Genomic DNA, 16,182 nt, shown 5'->3' with positions numbered 1-16,182 from the left:
TATCCTTTTCCTCAGAATGAACTCCGTTTACCACCACTCTCTGTTTCCTTCCACTTAACCAGTTTCTATCCCAATCAGTCACTTTAGGGCCTATTCTGAGGGCATCCAGTTTATTTATCAGTCGCCTATGAGGAACTATGTCAAAGATTTTGCTAAATTTAAGTACATTACATCTAGTGCTCCCCCCTAAATCCAACTGTTTGGTCGCCCAGTCAAAGAAGTTAACCAGATTCATCTGACAAGACTATTTCTAATAAAACCATGCTTGAAATGAGCTTTGAAAATTTTTTCAATTTTTTGGGATCTGTCAAATGCTTGTGACCCAGACTGACTGCGGTTGAAGATGAGATGCTGGGCTCAATGATTTTCTTGGCTCTACCAGGCAGAGCAAGTTTATAATAAGGCGCTTAGGCAGAAAAAACATAAAGGTGCATATGTTGCACTGTATGCACCTGTGTGTTTTTACAAAATTATCCCAAGGAAGGTGGGAACACCTCCATGACAGATGTATTTGTGTGCTTATATCGGACAGTAAGAATATATGGATTAGAGTATTTTACCAAATATGTGCCTATCTGCCAGTCTCATGCCTGCTCTGCCTATTCTCTGCCCTAGGAATGCGTATGCATGTATCACTTAAAGTAACTTATAGTGCCATACCTGTTTGTGTACCTAAGGCCTGCATTAGCTGAACTGAGACCTGTACCTATTAATTAGGGTAATTCTCTGACCCAAATGTCCCTACGTAACAGTAAGTGCTCTGTTTGTGTGCACCAACGTTTTATGCATATAACCTCCCTCAGGATTTAGTTTGGTGAGGCCTTGGTCAAAAAGTGTAAGGACCCCCCTTCCCCAACATCGTGACATAACTACATCTTTAACCCCCCGCTGGCTCTTATCATAGATAGGAAAAATCTTTATAGTGTTGAATTGAGAAGTATTGGGGGGATACGATGGGAAAAGAATGTTTGCAAACATAAGTGGTTCAGACAGAAACAAGGGTTTAGATCAGGAAAACAAATCTTTCATGCATAGGAGGTGGGTTAAGGAAAAAGGCAAACCAAAAGCACAGGGAGGATGCTCCAGGACAGAACCAGAGGCAACATTTAGGACATAACTCCAGGACCACATTACAGCATAATGCAGAGGACCCCTAATCATCTTGGGCTCTAGGCCCAATCATACATTTTCCATGCCTGAATCCAGCTTTGCATCCAATGCAAAAGTAAACATGACTCTGAAGCACATTTTCTGTCATTGTCTGGACTTACAGCACAATAGATCTGGTAGAACTTATTTCTACAAGTCCTGACACTGGCTTTTCCCTGGGGAAACCTTTCCAATAAGAATTCATCTTGTATAAAAGAACATTTTTCAGATCCTCAACACATACCTGCCCCTAGAACAGGGGTTCTTAACTCAGTACTTGAGACACACTCAGCCATTCAGCTTTTCAGGATATCCACAATGAATATGCATTGCCTTCATTATATGCAAATCTTTCTCATGTATATTCATTGTGAATATCCCGAAAACCTGACTGGTTGTATGTATCCCGAAAACTGGGTTAAGAACTACTGCCCTAGAAGCATGCAGTTCCATTGAGATGGTATTTTCATAGAAATTGTTCTACTACTTCTGGTTTTCTATATGAATCTGAAACAGATTCTGTTCCCTGCTCGTGAGGCATATGTTTTCTTTCTCTCTCCTTCCTTTTTTTTTTTAGAAGCAGTGCCTCAATGATTGTGGATAGGATGCATTTTGAGTTCTCTTGCATTTTCCAAATTCCTTGAATGTTGGATTTATAAGAGCAACAAGAATGTGATATGCTGACACATTTTAAAGATTTGACCATGCAAATGGAAAGCTGCGTATCTGTGGAAAAAGCTGTTCAGCTTCACATGGCTCCCAGAGACTCTGAAATGGAATGCCAGCAGATGGTGACATCTTTGCTAGGTTACCCAGACCCAATAAGTTACACCTCTGAGTCTTGCATTGCAGGTAGTGTTTTAGCCTGTTAAGCGTTAGATTTTCAGGTATAGAACAGTTCCAGAAGGCCATAGTTGCTGTCTTTTGTATTTTTCATCTTCCTGCCCTGGCATTTCTGTCGTATGTTTGAGAATTCCAAGTGACCAGCAGCAGAATGAGCAGTTTCCTTGAGCGCTGAAAGTTTCAATGCCTATTTTCAGTTCTGAGAAGCGCATGAACCCCTTCATCCATGGGCAGAAGACTATGGTTATCCTAACTTTATCCAGTTAGCTGTCTGGATAGAAATGCTGGTCACTGCTGTACCTGGATATTCAGGAGAATGTACCAAATCTGACAATGAGAGAGGAACGTCCTCAGAAACACCCATGTGGTAGTCACTAAAGACCACTAACGGGTGAAACGCTGCACTTCATTCATTGGGTTGCTCTCTCACTATTGTGGTATTTTATGTGCAATAATGTTCTATTTTGTGCTAAGTGCAATTGTGTGCCCACCGAACAAATGCACTGCAATTGACCAACTCAGCCAGCATAAATGACATATCAAACAAAACATGAGAAACTTTTACTTATCTCATGAGCCCTGCGCCGGTAAAACCAGATGCTAAGGGCTCCGATGAATGAATCACTCAATAATCATGAGCAAAAGACTGCTCTCCCCTGAAATGTAACAGTGCGCCCGATGCCGCGGGATCCAGATTAACTTTCCTTAGGGACTTGGGTTAAGGCCATCTCTCCCTTAAATTTTCCGCCCTACAGCATGGCTTAGTAAACAGGGACCTTAGGGGCCCTTTGACAGAGCGGCAGTAAGCCTAATGTGGGCTTGCTGCTCGCTCTTCCGGGACTACCGCCAGCCCAATGTGGCTGCTGGCGGTAGTCCTGCCCTGAGCGCACGCCAAAGAAAATCCCAGAAATGGCTAACCCAGCAGGACTGCCGCTGTTTGAAAGAGGATGATAAGTTCATTAGGCCTTCTGTTTGACCTTCATGCATTTATTTTTATTTTATTGTGATTTATTAGCTGCCTTTATGAAGAGATTCACCCAAGGTGATGTACAGCAGGCACAGTTTAACATAAAACTCACAATTTTGTTAACAGCAATAGTAAAATGACCAAATATAAACATAAATACAATCAATGATGTAAAATTGGAAATGGTGAATTGAAACCTACTAATAGGACTAACTTGAAACAGTATCAGAAATATACGCATTAGAACATTTGAATAACATAGATATGTAGCTAATGCTGTTCCTACAATACAATGAAACATCTTACTATGCAGCCAGGGGCCAAGTGCAAATATATAGATGGGAACGATATGGGTAGTACAAAGTCAATTAGAATGAATAGATGGGTGGCTAAACTCAACACAAGTTCTATGCACATTTAAACAAGATATGAAGAACTGGTCTTGAGTTACAGGGTGAGCAGCAAGCTAGTCTGGGTGTGGTGTGAATATATGGTCAGACACCATGAGGGGCATAATTGAAAGGGACGCCCAAGTTTTGCTGAGGACGTCCTTGCAAAACGTCCCGATGGAGGGGCGGGGAAACCCGTATTATCGAAACAAGATGGACGTCCAACTTTCGTTTCGATAATACGGTCGGGGACGCCCAAATCTTGAAATTTAGGTCGTCCTTAGAGATGGTCATCCCTAGACTTGGTCATTTCTGATTTTCAGCGATGATGAAAACCAAGGACGCCCATCTCAGAAATGACCAAATGTAAGCCCTTTGGTCATGGGAGGAGCCAGCATTCGTAGTGCACTGGTCCCCCTGACATGCCAGGACACCAACCAGGCACCCTAGGGGGCACTGCAGTGGACTTCATAAATTGCTTCCAGGTGCATAGCTCCCTTACCTGGTGTGCCGAGTCCCCCAAAACCCACTACCCACAACTGTACACCACTACCATAGCCCTTACGGGTGAAGGGAGGTACGTACATGTGGGTACAGTGGGTTTCTGATGGGTTTTGGAGGACTCACATTTACCACCACAAGTATAACAGGTAGGGGGTGGGGATGGGGCTGGGTCCGCCTGCCTGAACTGCACTGCACCCACTAAAACTGCTCCAGGGACCTGCATACTGCTGTGATGGACCCGAGTATGACATTTGAGGCTGGCACAAAATATTTTGAAAGCTTTTTTTTTGAGGGTGGGAGGGGGTTAGTGACTACTGGGGGAGTAAGGGGAGGTCATCTCCGATTCGCTCCGGTGGTCATCTGGTCAGTTCGGGCACCTTTTTGTGCCTTAGTCGTAAGAAATACAGGACCAGGTAAAGTTGTCCAAGTGCTCGTCAGGGACGCCCTTTTTTTCCATTATGGATCGAGGACGTCCATGTGTTAGGCCACGCCTAAGTCTCACTTTAGCTACGCCTCTGACACACCCCAGTGAACTTTGGCCGTCCCTGCGATGGAAAGCAGTTGGGGACGTCCAAAATTGGCTTTCAATTATACCGATTTGGACGACCCTGTGAGAAGGACGCCCGTCTTCCGATTTGTGTCGAAAGATGAGCATCCTTCTCTTTCGAAAATGAGCCTCCATATGTATGAAAGGCTTGGGAAAAGATCCAGACTTTCGCTTGCTTTCTGAAGTAGAGGTAGTCTTGAGTTAGACGTAACCCCTCTGGGAGTAAGTTCTAGAATATGGCGCAACTCCTGAGAATGTTTGCTGGTGGGTATTGCATCATGAATTTACATTGATTCTCAAAGATACTCTCCCATATGTTTAGCTGAAGTACTTTCCCAAGCTTCAAGACAACTTATGGAGTACAAAAAAATCCTGGAAGCGAAACAGCTTCAGTTTCCTCACCTCCACCCGTTGCAAAAAGCTTACAGGGTGAAAAGGATTTTAACGAGGGTAAACACTCATCATAGGCATAAAAAACCCTTTCAATAGGATTATTTAAAACTCCACTTGTATGCAGTTTCTGGATTATGCCGTCATCTGCAACTCAATTCCTCACCAGTAACATAGCCAGAAATTAATTTATTTGGGGGGGAAGGGGAGGGGAGGTGGAGAAACAGTTAACATGGGTGGGCCTAGACACCCTATTTCCTATGCCTTCCTTCTTTCTCTCCCCTGTCCCAAAGCCTTGCTGTGAACAAACCTACCTACTCTCAGGCTTCAGCTCCCTCTATATGCAGGAGTCCATGCAGTGTAGGCAGCTGGCTTGGTCTATATTTGCCTTCTTTCAGCCTGGAGATAAGACAGAAGAAGCTGGAAGGACTCACTGAATGAAAGCTCAAAAGTGGGGAAGAGGAGGAGGTGCTGTGTTTAGTGTGTATACATACAAAATGGGGTCCAGCTCTGTGTGCCCTGTATGCTGCATACTCTCTGGGGCACAGGCAATAGGTGCGTGTCTATACTTGTATTTAGAGTAGCTCCTTCACATTTTAAGAGCCACTGCTGGTTTCTCCTGGTGCTGGTCTGGACCCGAGCATTAGGCAGTGGTAACTTTTCCATGACACTCATGATCAAGTCTAGAGAGTCTTGTTTGTTTGCTGCAACTTTGGTTGTAGGCGCTTCTGCAACTGATACACATAGACTAGGTTATTGCCTTCAATACCTGTAGAGCGCTGAGAAGCCATATTATTACAATTCACAGGGTCTCCTGAAGCAGGCCTCTGTGGCCAAAACACGATTCGTGTCAAGTCCATTATACTTTGAATAAAGCTTCTGATGTGAACTCTTTGAGTCCGTTGGACATTTTGTTTTGCACCATTTTTGGTGTCACCTTCGCTGTGTTTGTTTGCTGGGCATTAGGCAGTGGTAACTTTTCCATGGCTCTCATGATCAAGTCTAGCAGAGCATCAGTGTCACGGCAACCTGGTTGGTAAATACTGTTGTAAGTGAGACTGTTTTATTGGACAAATTTACATTACATTCTAGTTTCATATTCCGCCAATACCTTATCAGTTCAAGGTGGATTACAATTTAAGAGGATAGAACCAATTTGTCTAGGAATGCCAGTTCTATGAAATCAATAATTGAAAAATATTAAACATTGCTTGATAAACCAAATTTACAGTACAGATAGGTTTTTAGCTTTTTCTAGAACCCCCAGATAGTTTCTATAGTACTGCAGCAGTTGGTATAGAGTTCCAAATTGCCACAATTTGGTATGACAAAGAGTTGGTAAACTGCTTTACAGACTTCAACTTATGAGCCACAGGGAACTGCAGCAATAAAGTATTATAATTGTTTTTTGAACCATGGAGAAAAGTGACTAGATTGGTTTGATAAGCTGGAGCTTCGCCCATCAGTACCTTAAAAATTGATATTCCTACTTTAAATTGTATTTGTGCCTCTACCGGAAGCCAGTGTAACTTAGTATAGAAAGCTTTCACAGAATCATATCTTTTCAATCCATAAATTAGCTGTTGTATTTGATAGAGAAGAAATTTAGTACAACCAATAAAACAATATTACTGTAGTCTAATATCGACAAGATCAAAGATTGGACAAAAAGCCTAAAAGCTGATGGCTCTAAATATTTCCTTACAGCTCTTAGGGGCCCTTTTATAACGCAGTGGTAGAGCTACTGTGGCGTTGGCACGCGCCAATAAGGTACTACCACTGGCCTACCGAGGGAGCCAGCGATAGTGCCGCTCCCACCATGTGCCATTTCCAGCGTGACGGGAAGTAGTTTTTATTTTTAGTTCTATGGGCTTGACTGACGGTAATCAGGCAGTTCTGTGTTAGCACGGGAGATGGTAAGAGCTCCCCCAGTAAATGGCCACGTGGCAAGTGTGTACTTATTGCACGGCCATTTCCTTTTTTCTGCCTTTTAGCCACAGCAGCAAAAGGGATCTTGGCGTGTGGGAAATCCACACGCTGACGTTATCGCAGGGCCCCCTTTACCACAGCTTTATAAAAGGGCTCCTTAGTTTCCTGAGAGAGTAAAAATATTTCTTTGCAATATCCTAACTGTAACTATACACAGATTGCTGGTTGTCAAGTTCTACACCAAAGGGTCCTTTTACTAAGGTGCGCTGAAAAATGGGCTGCGCTAGTGTAGGCGCATGTTATGGACGTGCGGCAAAATAAAAATTGGCACGGGTCCATTTTAGGTCTGAGACCTTACCGCCATCCATTGACTTAGAAGTAAGGTCTCATGTGGTAACCGTGCGGTAATCGTGTACACGCGTAGAATGACGATTACCGCCCGGTTTCCACCACGCGCCAGAAAATAAAAATTATTTTCCCAGAGCTGTTTGTTAGAAAAGAAGGGAGTCATAGACTTGGCTTCAAAAAAGGGAGACCAGTTTTGTAAGATTTGGTTACCTTTCTGGGATTCTTAGTAGTGGGGGGGGGGGGGGGGGGGAGGAGGAGGGGGAAAATTAGAAGTGAAAACGGGCATAATTTTCTCAGATGTGTATGTGATATGTTTTGACTGTGATTGTAATTTGCTCATGAATGTTCGATGTGCAAACTGGTTTATCAATAAAAAAGATAATATAAAAAAATATATATATATTTTCCAGCGCGCATAGCAGACGTGCATAAAAATTGAAATTAACACCCGGGCCTTGCAGTAGCTGGGCAGTAACTTGGAATTGATGAGCGTTGGGTGCACATAGGCACCTACATGGCCTAGTTAAAGGTCCCCCAAGTATTTTTGTTTAAATTGGTCAGAGGCTACCTTCAAAGTATGATGAAATCTAGAGCCATTAGAAGATCCTATCCTTAAAAAGCTGTTTTTTTCTCTATTTATTTTTAAGCGATTAACTGCGACCCAGTTCTCTATTGATCTAATAACAAGTTTGAATAAGAGACAGACTATCTGGCTAAGACTCGAGTACTGGTAGGAAAACAGTAACGTCATCGGCTCAGATAAAGATTCACCTGAAGCTGGTCCAAGATCACACCGAATGACCGCATAAGGATATTAATAAAAGAAAGGGGGAGCCCTGAGGCACACCACAAACAGTTTTCCATTTGGCTGAATGAGCTCCCGCCTCATTTACAGAATAAAAACAATTTAATACATCTGTGACTACCTCAGTGAAGAAATAGTGCAATACACTGGGTTTAGTGATAAACAGAGTAATGTCCCCCTAGGGAAAAGTATATATATTTTCACCTGATTTTTTTTATGTGTACTTTTTTGTCTTAAACAATGCCAGGTTTTATTGCCTAATCCAGTGGTTCCCAAAACCTGGTCCTGGAGGCATCCCAGTCAGTCAGGTTTTCAGGATATCTACAAAAAATATTCATGACCGAGATTTGCGTGCACTGCCTCCACTGCATGCAAATCTCTCTCATGAATATTCATTGTGGATATCCTGAAAACCTGACTGGCTGGGGTGCCTCCAGAACTAGGTTTGGGAACCACTGGCCTAATCACCTCTGTTAGCTTGCCCACCCCCTTTTCCCTTTACTGAGTTGTAATGGTAGTACTGTACCTTTAAATTTACAGCTCATGCTTGTGAGAATTAATAACATCAACCCAGATGCTTTCTTCTGCTGATCATAGAGCTAATGTGACTCTAACATTTGGTCCCAGTCTAGCCTTCGTTTACATTTTGATGGTGAAGCTTACTCTGTGGAATTTGTTTCAGATGTGCAGACATTAATATGTTCAGTGGCATGAACACATCTGCAGGCTTACTGAATTCCATTTTTTATTATCAGACTTATGACACGTTGGAAGAAATATTTTTCTCCTTTGCAAACTTGGTTGCCAGCTAGTTTCCTCTGATGAAAATGTATGAATTTATTCTTAATGCACGAGGACTGTGTTTTCCTTTAACATCAACTATCCCTTTCTCTAATCTGTTTCCTTCTACCTTTGGTTATGTTTTTTTTCCTAAATAATTTTTATTCTACTGTTTAAAGACATTCCTCGGTGTTCCAGAATTAAATTTTCCCCTCATACTTAGAAGTGCATGCAGTGATACCAGTTCTGTAATCAAGTGACATAGAGTTTACATAATTTCCTAAGGAAAAAGAAAGATAAATGATTCCATAGTTTACAAAAATGTAGGTTCATGTGTCCTAATGATATCGTAGGTTCATGACATCGCTAATTATGATGGACAAATTAAGGGCCCTGTTTACTAACCTGTGGTAAAATACTATGGTGGTATGTTTTACTTCATGAAAAATTACTGTGGGATTCACAAACTCAAATTAAAGAATCTCAAAGTAAATTATTTTTTTTATAATGCTGCAGCCAGGAATATTGCACTTTCCCTGCTGCAGCAATTAAAAGAGGTCCACCAAATTGGTCTGTTCTCTTAATATGCATTGGGCTGCTGCTTTAAAAAAAAAAAAAAAAAACCATAAAGAAATTCCATCTAGGCACTTTTACTGTTCCCCTTTTTGAACTGCCTTCCACCCTGATCACATTTTGACACACCCACACCCCTCAATGTTTTTTGACATAACCGTGATCTCCCTTCAAAACCTGTTACCCCCTTCATGTACTACTGAAGGTCTGGTGAGTAATAAGGGTGTGCAGGAAGCAACTCCTGGGTGCTCTTGCCTCAAAATGGTGGCCTCAGACCCCTAGCAGTAGATATGTGGTACTGCCTCTAAGGGTCACACTGTCAGATAAAGGAAAGGCATATTAATTATCCCTCCACCACCTGGGTCTGTATGCCACTAAGTGGCCTAGCAGCTAGTGCACTGGCTTGACATCCAGAGGTGGCCAGTTCAAATCCCACTGCTGCTCATTGTAATCTTGGGCAACTCACTTAACCCTCTGTTGCCTCAGGTACAAACTTAGATTGTGCCCCCCCTCCCCCCCGGGACAGGGAACCAACCACCTAGTATACCTGAATGTAACTCACCTTGAGCTACTATTGAAAAAGGTGTGAGCAAAATCCAAATAAATGCATAGCATATGTTTGGTTCAAGTAAACACAGCTCTTCTGTGGCTTCTCCAGCCACTTGTTTGGCCCTCGTTCAAGGCAAAATACACAGTAGAGAAATAATATACAGGCCTTCCACTCATCTGCTTGCCTTCTGGCTCTGTTTCCAGCAAGGAGCAAACAATGTGGAAAAAAAATATATTCAGCCTTCTCCTTCTGCTCACCATTCGGTTCCACTCTTCAAAATAAAATAAACAGTACAGTGTACATCAAGACTTTCATTTCTCTCTGTTAGCCCTGTAGTATGTCACTCAGAAAATCAGTCCTCCCCCCCCCCCCCCCAAAGTCACAGTCATACTCCTAGACCCCGCCTGGTATCTGTTAGAACCCTGGCTTCAATTTGTTGCTAGAATAAATAGATGTATTTATTTTATTTCAGACAGAAATAAATGGAACAAATTAAATTTGCTGATGATACAAAGTTATTCAAAGTCATTAAATCGCAGGAGGATTGTGAAAAATTACAAGAGGACCTTATGAGACTGTGAGACTGGGCGTCTAAATGGCATATGGCGTTTAATTTGAGCAAGTGCAAAGTGATGCATGTGGGAAAGAGGAACCCGAATTATAGCTACGTAATGCAAGGTTCCACGTTAGGAGTCACTGACCAAGAAAGGGATCTAGGTGTCGTCGTTGATGATACGTTGAAACCTTCTGCTCAGTGTGCTGTTGCGGCTAAGAAAGCAAATAGAATGTTAGGTATTATTAGGAAAGGAATGGAAAACAAAAATGAGGATGTTATAATGGCTTTGTATCGCTCCATGGTGCGACCGCACCTCAAATATTGTGTTCAATTCTGGTCGCCGCATCTCAAAAAAGATATTGTGGAATTAGAAAAAGTGCAGAGAACGGTGATGAAAATGATAAAGGGGATGGGACGACTTCCCTATGAGGAAAGGCTAAAGCGGCTGGGGCTCTTCAGCTTGGAGAAAAGGCAGCTGAGGGGAGATATGATAGAGGTCTATAAAATAATGAGTGGAGTTGAACGAGTAGATGTGAAGCATCTGTTTACGCGTTCCAAAAATACTAGGACTAGGGGGCATGCGATGAAGCTACAATGTAGTAAATTTAAAACAGATCAGAGAAAATCTTTCTTCACTCAATGAGTAATTAAACTCTGGAATTCGTTGCCAGAGAATATGGTAAAGGCGGTTAGCTTAGCAGAATTAAAAAAAAGTTTGGACGGCTTCCTAAAGGAAAAGTCCATAGACCATTATTAAATGGACTAGGGAAAAATATACAATTTCTGGGATATGCAGTATAAAATATTTTGTACTTTTTTGGGATCTTGCCAGGTATTTGTGACCTGGATTGGCCACTGTTGGAAACAGGATGCTGGGCTTGATGGACCTTTGGTCTTTCCCAGTATGGCAATACTTATGTACTTATGTAAAGGCTGCAAGTGAGAAAGGCAGAGAAGTTAGGTCTCTGGGCTGTGTACTATAGGGGGTGAATTCTATAAATGTTGCTGAGCGCCCTTTATAGAATAGCGTTTAGAGCTGATTCTTGTGTCCAAAATTGGGCATTGATATTTATGCCAACTCACTGCATTTGGGCACAGAAATGGCGTTATTCTATAAAACTGCACATAGTTTTCAGAAAGCCCTGCCCCTCCCCTGGCTATACCCCCTTTTGAGTGGTGCGCTAGGGAATTTAGGTGCGCATTCAGGCAGATGCATGCGCAATTCCCAATTATTCCCAATTAACTGCAATAATTGTCAACATCAATTAATTTCTAGTTAATGGCTCATTAAACAATTTAATTGAGCATGCATCTTCGAGCCATGCCAAAATTGTGGCACCCAAATTTGGTTGCCAAATATAGAATCAGGAGTACATGCGGCTGGCCTAGTACGATATTGGACTAGGCCTACCACATAGCCCAGAGATCTAATCTCATTTCCTTTCTCACTTGCAGCCTTTGTTCCATTTTTTTCTGTCTGGAATCTGGGTTCCACTGACAACCTTTTCTCTTGTCACTGAGATTTGGGAACAAGAGCTCCCCACTTCATCTTCCCACTCTAGTACAGCAAACCTGCCATACCAAAATATACTAACTCCTAGAACTCATATACTAAAAATCCTTTTATACTAGACCCTAAAACAGAGGTTCCCAAACTTTCTTAGTTCATGGTACCCTCTTTTATCAAGCCGCGCTAATGGTTCCCGAGCAGCAATGCCAGTGAAGCCATTCAAAGTGAATGGGATTTGTCGGCCTTACCACACCGGGGACTGCTAGTGCTGCTTCATAAAAGAGGCCCTAAGAGTCTAAGTAATTTTTTCACAGCACCCCTAGGCCACACATTTCCTCTTAGCTCTTCCCCTCTTCTCCCCCCCACCAATGGCTGCATGGATTCCTTTGCTGATGGAGATACCCAAGCTCTGCCAGCTAAAGAGGTTTGCACCTGAGCCTGCCCTCCCCCCCCCCCCCCCCCCATTCTTCCCGAGCAGTGAGTAAGTCAGCAGTGTGCTTTTGCTACGGATGCTGACACTCCCCGCACATGCTCAGTTCATGTATTGTGTTTACAGAATTTGCACTTGTTATTGAACAATTCAGATATGCCCTTCCTCATGATCACTTGTGGAAGTAATACCGATAAAATAATGACTGACTTATTGAACTTCTCCAAATCCCTGTAGGGAAACTATATGGAACCATCGAGTCAAATTCCTACAAGATAAGGTTCTGGCACACTGGAAATCTTTTACCATTTGGAATGCTGGAAAACAAGGGAGGAAACTGTATAGAAGTCTATTGCCAGCTAATCAAAGAAAGGTAAGACATCGGGAAATTAAGAATTCTGAATCAGTAGGTGCATGTCATTGAAAACAACAAGGCAGACGATCCGCAAACTCCAACATGGAAATAAAAAGAGCAGATCAAAGATAGGTACACACAACTTTATTCGTTGAAAAACAAACAGTGTATTGCCCGACACAGGCCGTGTTTCGCCCAAAAGGAGCTGTGTCAGAGGCTATAAAATAATAAATAAACAGTAAATTAACCAAGTATAAGTATAAAATAAAACCAAAATACAGCATATTCGAAAGGTAATGAATAGTAATATCATGACAAAACAGAGTCAGATAAAGAATTAAAACACACAGGCAAAAATACTACATGCACAGATGTATAAAATATATTTTAAAATATATCAGTAAAAATAATAGCAAATACTAGGTTATATATATCACATACAAACAGGCACATGTAAAGATAAATGCTACAAGTATATTAATCAAAAGATATATAACATATATCTGTCTCTCTCAAGAATAATACAAGGCACTGCACCAAAGAGTATGAAAAGGGCACATAACTATGCAAATCAAAAATGCAGTAATAAAACCAAAAACATATATAGATTAAGAATGATGAAAGGAGTGAAATAAATTCAAACGCTTAAAATGCTACAAGTAAATCGATATAGAAATATATATAATATAGTACTTATCTCAGGCATATCTTAAAACAACTTTATCAAAGGAGTGTGAATAGGACACATACCTATACTGTGGGCTTGACTGGCAAAAAAAGAAAACCATCCAAACTCTGGGTATCCTAGAAAGATCAGTTTCAATAATTATACTCAACAACTCAACCAGAAACCTTACTACTAAATAAAAAAAAAACTAATTAAATAAAAAAATAATCAAATAAATAATATGAAAATATTTAAATAATGTGCTCAGTTTTTTTGGTGTGTTAAAGTGTCTCAAGGTTTTGAGAAGCATTTGCACACAGTTCTCACATCATCGCACGTCCTACCACCAGCCAGATATAAATATTAAAAAATATCAAAAAATATCATGATGAAAACAACTATCAGATGTTTAAAGTCACTTAGCTTGGGTGCTGGTGCGAGCAAAGCTGTAAATATTCACAGAGTATCTTCTCAAAACAGCGCCCCAGTCATCTTTCAGTCCATGGACGCTGATCTAAAACAGAGGCTCCAATAACACCTTTTCTTCTCAGTTCGTGTTATGTGAATTTCTAAATTCCCTGTTCCCAACATAGGCCATGTTTCGCCACTAAACTGGCGTCATCAGGGGAACTTAATTATGCAGCAAAAACAGGTCAGGCATCCATCCAACCCGAAAAGAAACCATGATATTTTTTGATATTTTTTAATATTTATATCTGGCTGGTGGTAGGACGTGCGATGATGTGAGAACTGTGTGCAAATGCTTCTCAAAACCTTGAAACACTTTAACACACCAAAAAAAAACTGAGCACATTATTTAATTATTTTCATATTATTTATTTAATTAGTTTTTTATTTAATTAGTTTTTTTTTTATTTAGTAGTAAGGTTTCTGGTTGAGTTGTTAAAAAAAGAAAACCAACAGAAAGGTATGTAGGCTTTTCCTCAGCACAAAGTGCTACAAAAAATATCAAACATATAAACGGCAAGTGACCGTACTCACTTGCAAATGCGCAGTACAGACTTCCCTCTCTGTCCCGCCCTCGCATCAAGACGTCATGACGTCAGAGGGCGGAACAGAGAGGGAAACGGAACGGAGTCAAATTGTCGGACGCCGCCATTGCCGCCTGGAAAGGAACATCGCATGAAACAACCTCCACCCTCCCCCCCCATCCCCGCCGCCGCTCCCGCCCCCCTCCGTATCGGGCCCCCTGCACTGACCTGACAGCGCCTCTCACATCTGTGTGGAAGCGCTGCAGGCAGCAGCAGAGCAATCTGCTGCTGCCTGTAGCGCTTTCACATGGAGGTGAGAGGCGCTGTCAGGTCAGTGCAGAGGGCCCGGCATGGAGGGGGGAGGGAGCGGTGGCGATGAGGGTAGCTGGACATGGGGGGAGGGGCCATGGTTGCTGGACTTGGGGTGAGAGCAGGGCACAGAGGAGGGTTGCTGGACATGGGGGGAGAAAGGAGGGCTGCAATACTCGCCCGTTTTTATGGGCTTAACGGCTAGTAAATACATAAAATAATGAGGGACATAAATAATGATAGGGTGAAAAACATTAAATGGAGAAAAGAAAAATGAACCAGTAACTTACTCAGAAGACGAGTGCAATGTATTTCCCTCACCCGTAACTGTCTTGTCTATCTGTATTATTTAGATTGTAAGCTCTTTTTGAGCAGGGACTGTCTCTTTGTATCAGGTGTTCAGCGCTGCGTGCGTCTGGTAGCGCTATACAAATACTAATAATAATAATATTCTGATGATAAAATCAGTAGTCCTATAAAACAATACAAATGGCAAAGAATAACACTACATATTGCAAAATATGGCTGGCTATCTGTACACAAAATATTGTAAGAAAAGTAAACTAACCGTCTCCTGGAGCAACAACAACATGCAAATTCACACCTCAATAACGCTGGAAAAATACAGCTGATGCGTGTGGCTTGATTAATATATGCACGCGCAATTCAAAAGAGAGGTAAAAGACAGAGAGATATGTCTGATACAACCCTAGTGATGACACAAACACTGAATATAGAAATTAACTCGAAGCAAGAGCGCAGCAGATCCGAAGTGCACACTGAAGCCAAATCTCCCACCGATAAGACTGCATACATAATGGATCATTCTAAACTACAGATCTGCCAAAATACATATAAAATGCCACCCAAGGAACAAAAAGTTTGTAACTAGAAAAGAGGAAGAAAGGAAAAAAAAAAAAAAAAAGGAAAACTGTGGGTGACGTCAGATTCACGTCTCCCCCTCATTACGTTCAGTAATCGATCCCTTTGGATGTAGCTCAGAGCCCAGGAACATACTGTCATGCATCTACCTCAGGCCCAACCTTTTGTTTCTCAGGCTTCAAAAGGTAAAGGTTCCCTGTCAACCCACATTCTTTTTACATAATTAACTGGTTGTGAGACATCAAGGTTGGATTTGGGTGGTTGTTTTAAAAGAGAGTTTTTAACAAGTGTCTACAATTGTGCAGGAGAGGGTGACTGTTATATTGTACAGTGTATGTGGTTTGACGTCTTGTTGTAATCCACCAAGAGTGTTAGTGATTCAACAGATAATAAATCAAAATGAATAATTATGGTCCAGAAGTTAGAGATTTTATTGCCTGCCATTGGCGCAGTACATTTAACTTTTAATCTTATCTCTCATGCAAGGATGAGAACTTTATATGAATATCCATCACCTGAGGGATAAATTGTGACATCCTGACAGAATTCTCCCAGGCCTAACTTCTCTATTCCTGGAACTAGTATCATATTTGTTGAGGAAAAGCCAATTTGTGTACGTCTATCCTTATCAATTGTGTATAAATGAGACATATGACAGTGACCCAAAAAGAGAACAAGATTGTAAAAACATGGTAACCACTGAACAA

The 16,182-nt window shown here is 41.6% G+C and overlaps 1 protein-coding gene across 4 annotated transcripts in view; it reads left to right on the top strand.

Moving 5' to 3' along the window:
* Positions 1–16,182, top strand: part of B3GNTL1 (UDP-GlcNAc:betaGal beta-1,3-N-acetylglucosaminyltransferase like 1) — a 348,739-nt gene that overhangs the window by 299,460 nt on the left and 33,097 nt on the right. For all 4 annotated transcript variants that reach the window (XM_030208046.1, XM_030208044.1, XM_030208045.1 and 1 more), the window contains one exon: positions 12,508–12,643. In XM_030208046.1, the coding sequence (XP_030063906.1) occupies positions 12,508–12,643 (136 nt within the window). The remainder of the gene's footprint in view (positions 1–12,507; positions 12,644–16,182) is intronic.

The sequence above is a fragment of the Microcaecilia unicolor genome, chromosome 6 (assembly GCF_901765095.1).
Source record: "Microcaecilia unicolor chromosome 6, aMicUni1.1, whole genome shotgun sequence".
Classification (NCBI taxonomy): domain Eukaryota; kingdom Metazoa; phylum Chordata; class Amphibia; order Gymnophiona; family Siphonopidae; genus Microcaecilia; species Microcaecilia unicolor.
Note: the sequence above shows the minus strand (reverse complement) of the source record. Positions and strands in the feature narration are given on the sequence as shown.